The sequence below is a fragment of the Berghia stephanieae genome, chromosome 3 (genome assembly GCF_034508935.2).
Source record: "Berghia stephanieae isolate SIO BIC M18660-M18661 chromosome 3, UCSD_Bste_1.3, whole genome shotgun sequence".
Taxonomy (NCBI): domain Eukaryota; kingdom Metazoa; phylum Mollusca; class Gastropoda; order Nudibranchia; family Aeolidiidae; genus Berghia; species Berghia stephanieae.
Window position 1 is genome coordinate 68245822 of NC_088362.1, and position 2500 is coordinate 68248321.

Below are 2500 nucleotides of genomic sequence, written 5' to 3' on the forward strand. Positions count from 1 at the left end.
ATGTGGCCAAAGTATGACAGCTTCAATTTTTTTACTGTTGACATGAACTTACAGGGCTATTCTCTCCAAGATGCAGATATCCGATGTCTTGGTTGTCAAGGGGATTTTTAGGACTCTTATGTAACAATGAATCTCAAATACATTTATTAATTTTCATGTCTTTGTTTGGTCCATGAGTCACAGTCATAGCATGCTGTGATGGGAAAATGCAGGCTTTTTGGACAGATACTCATGTTACACCTGAGTACAGTGAGAAAAGAAAAGGGACTTTTTGAAAAAACTCAACTACTAGCCGCTCAGAGCGGGACTCGAACCCTAGACCTTTCGATCCGAAAACGATTGTCATACCACAAGACCGCATAGAGTTGTAGTTTGTGGTCTGTTTGGTTCATTTCTCTTGACATTGCACGGCTTTTTGCAGATCATTCCCAAATTTGAAAAGCAGAACTCATAACTTTATAACTCAGCAACTAGAAGTATCTACTTGTTCCATTTAGATGATCTACATGTCAATCGTATTTATACGTTTATATATTTACAAATGTTTTGTCTCTTTACATTGGCCTTCATGAATTAAAACGTCCTCATGATTGATTAAATTCTGAATAGTAAAATAGGTTTGTGCAAACATCTTTTCAATGATTACAGCGCTGAAAATATATGTATTCATTCTTTCTTTCTTTATCTTCTCCTTTTTGCCTTTCAAAGTCGCTTAGCTATGTCAAAAATAACTATTTCTGTATTAGATTATCCAACATTGACATTCACACCCGAGTCTAGTTGGGTAATATCTATAAAGTACCTCAAAGAACTGATTGCCTGATATAATTTTGAATATAATCTCGGCATATAACCTTGTTCAATTCTACAACGTATAAAAGGCTTACAAATCAGACAGTGTCCCACCGAGAAGAGACCCTACCAACATCCCCAGAAGAAGCAGCAAGTTCCCATGTGCCTTGTAAATAGCTCTGCCGCATACCAAATCGAACTGAAAAGAGAATATTTTATACTGCCCTACACTGACAAATATTTTTTTTTAATTTTGTCTAGAGAAAAGGACTTCAGGTATTCATCAATATTTGGTCTCAATTAGTCAAAAAGTTTCAAGTCTGAAAAAGACAATCGATGTTTTGTTATTTTCTGACCTCTCTTTTCAACCAACAATGATTGGGGGATGGATCTGTTAGATCGGATGGAAAGTACTTTGAAATAGACAAAATATGACAACAACAACAACAATAATGATGATACTACTACTACTACTACTACCACTACTACTACTACTACTACTACTACTACTACTACTACTACTACTACTACTACTACTACTACTACTACTACTACTGCTGCTGCTGCTGCTGCTGCTATTGCTACTACTACTACTACTACTACTACTACTACTACTACTACTACTACTACTACTACTACTACTACTACTACTAATACTACTACTACTACTACTATTACTACTACTTCTACTACTACTACTACTACTTTCTACTAACTACTACTACTACTACTACTACTACTACTACTACTACTGCTGCTCTACTACTGCTACTACTACTACTCTACTACTACTACTACTACTACTACTACTACTACTACTACTACTACTACTACGACTACTACTACTACTGCTATTACTAATACTACTACTATTACTAATACCACTACTACTACTACTACTACTAATACAACTACTACAACAACTACTACTACTACTACTACTACTACTACTACTACTACTACTACTACTACTACTACTACTACTACTACTATTACTATTTTACTACTACTACTACTACTACTACTACTACTACTACTACTACTACTACTACTACTACTACTACTACTATAATAATAATAATAATAATAATAATAATAATAATAATAATAATAATAATAATAATAATAAGAATAATAATAATAATAATAATAATAATAATAACGATCATTACAAATGGATGCGTATATTTGGCGGTAAACTTCAAGTTTCGACTTTCTCCAGGTTTTTTTTTTCTCCGCACGCCTCAAAGTATGTTTTTGTTGTCTTATTTCTTCATTGTACCATTGAGTGTTTGACCGAATGATAATGTTCTTGGTAACAATTGGACCTTGCTCATTCAATGCGCTTTGTGTGATATCATTGAATAGTTGGATCATATCAGATACTGAATAGGCCGTTTTTACAGATTCAGTGATGATGCAAGATATAATTTTGTTCTTAAAAGCATCTAAATCAAGTTATCTTGTTTTTCTGTAACTAATGCATTTAAAAACGATGTATATTTATAAAAATGAAAAGAATTTATGATCTGAGATGTTAGATTCTTCGATGGTAATTGGAGAGATAAATTTGTCATCGAAATGACGAAATCAATTATGTGCGTATGTAGATTATTTGAGGAGTTGGGGCATGTTATGTTATGGGATTCTAAAACAGTGCTGAATGCTTGGGTGTGTTGATCGTTAATGTCAAAATGAATGTTAAAAA

At 33.2% G+C, this 2500-nt stretch overlaps 1 protein-coding gene across 1 annotated transcript in view; it reads right to left on the minus strand.

Annotated features, from left to right (window-relative positions):
- The window catches only part of LOC144968286 (organic cation transporter protein-like), a 56968-nt gene that overhangs the window by 17171 nt on the left and 37297 nt on the right, over positions 1–2500 (minus strand). Inside the window, exon 5 of the mRNA XM_078906493.1 lies at positions 888–991. Within this exon, the coding sequence (XP_078762619.1) occupies positions 888–991 (104 nt within the window). The remainder of the gene's footprint in view (positions 1–887; positions 992–2500) is intronic.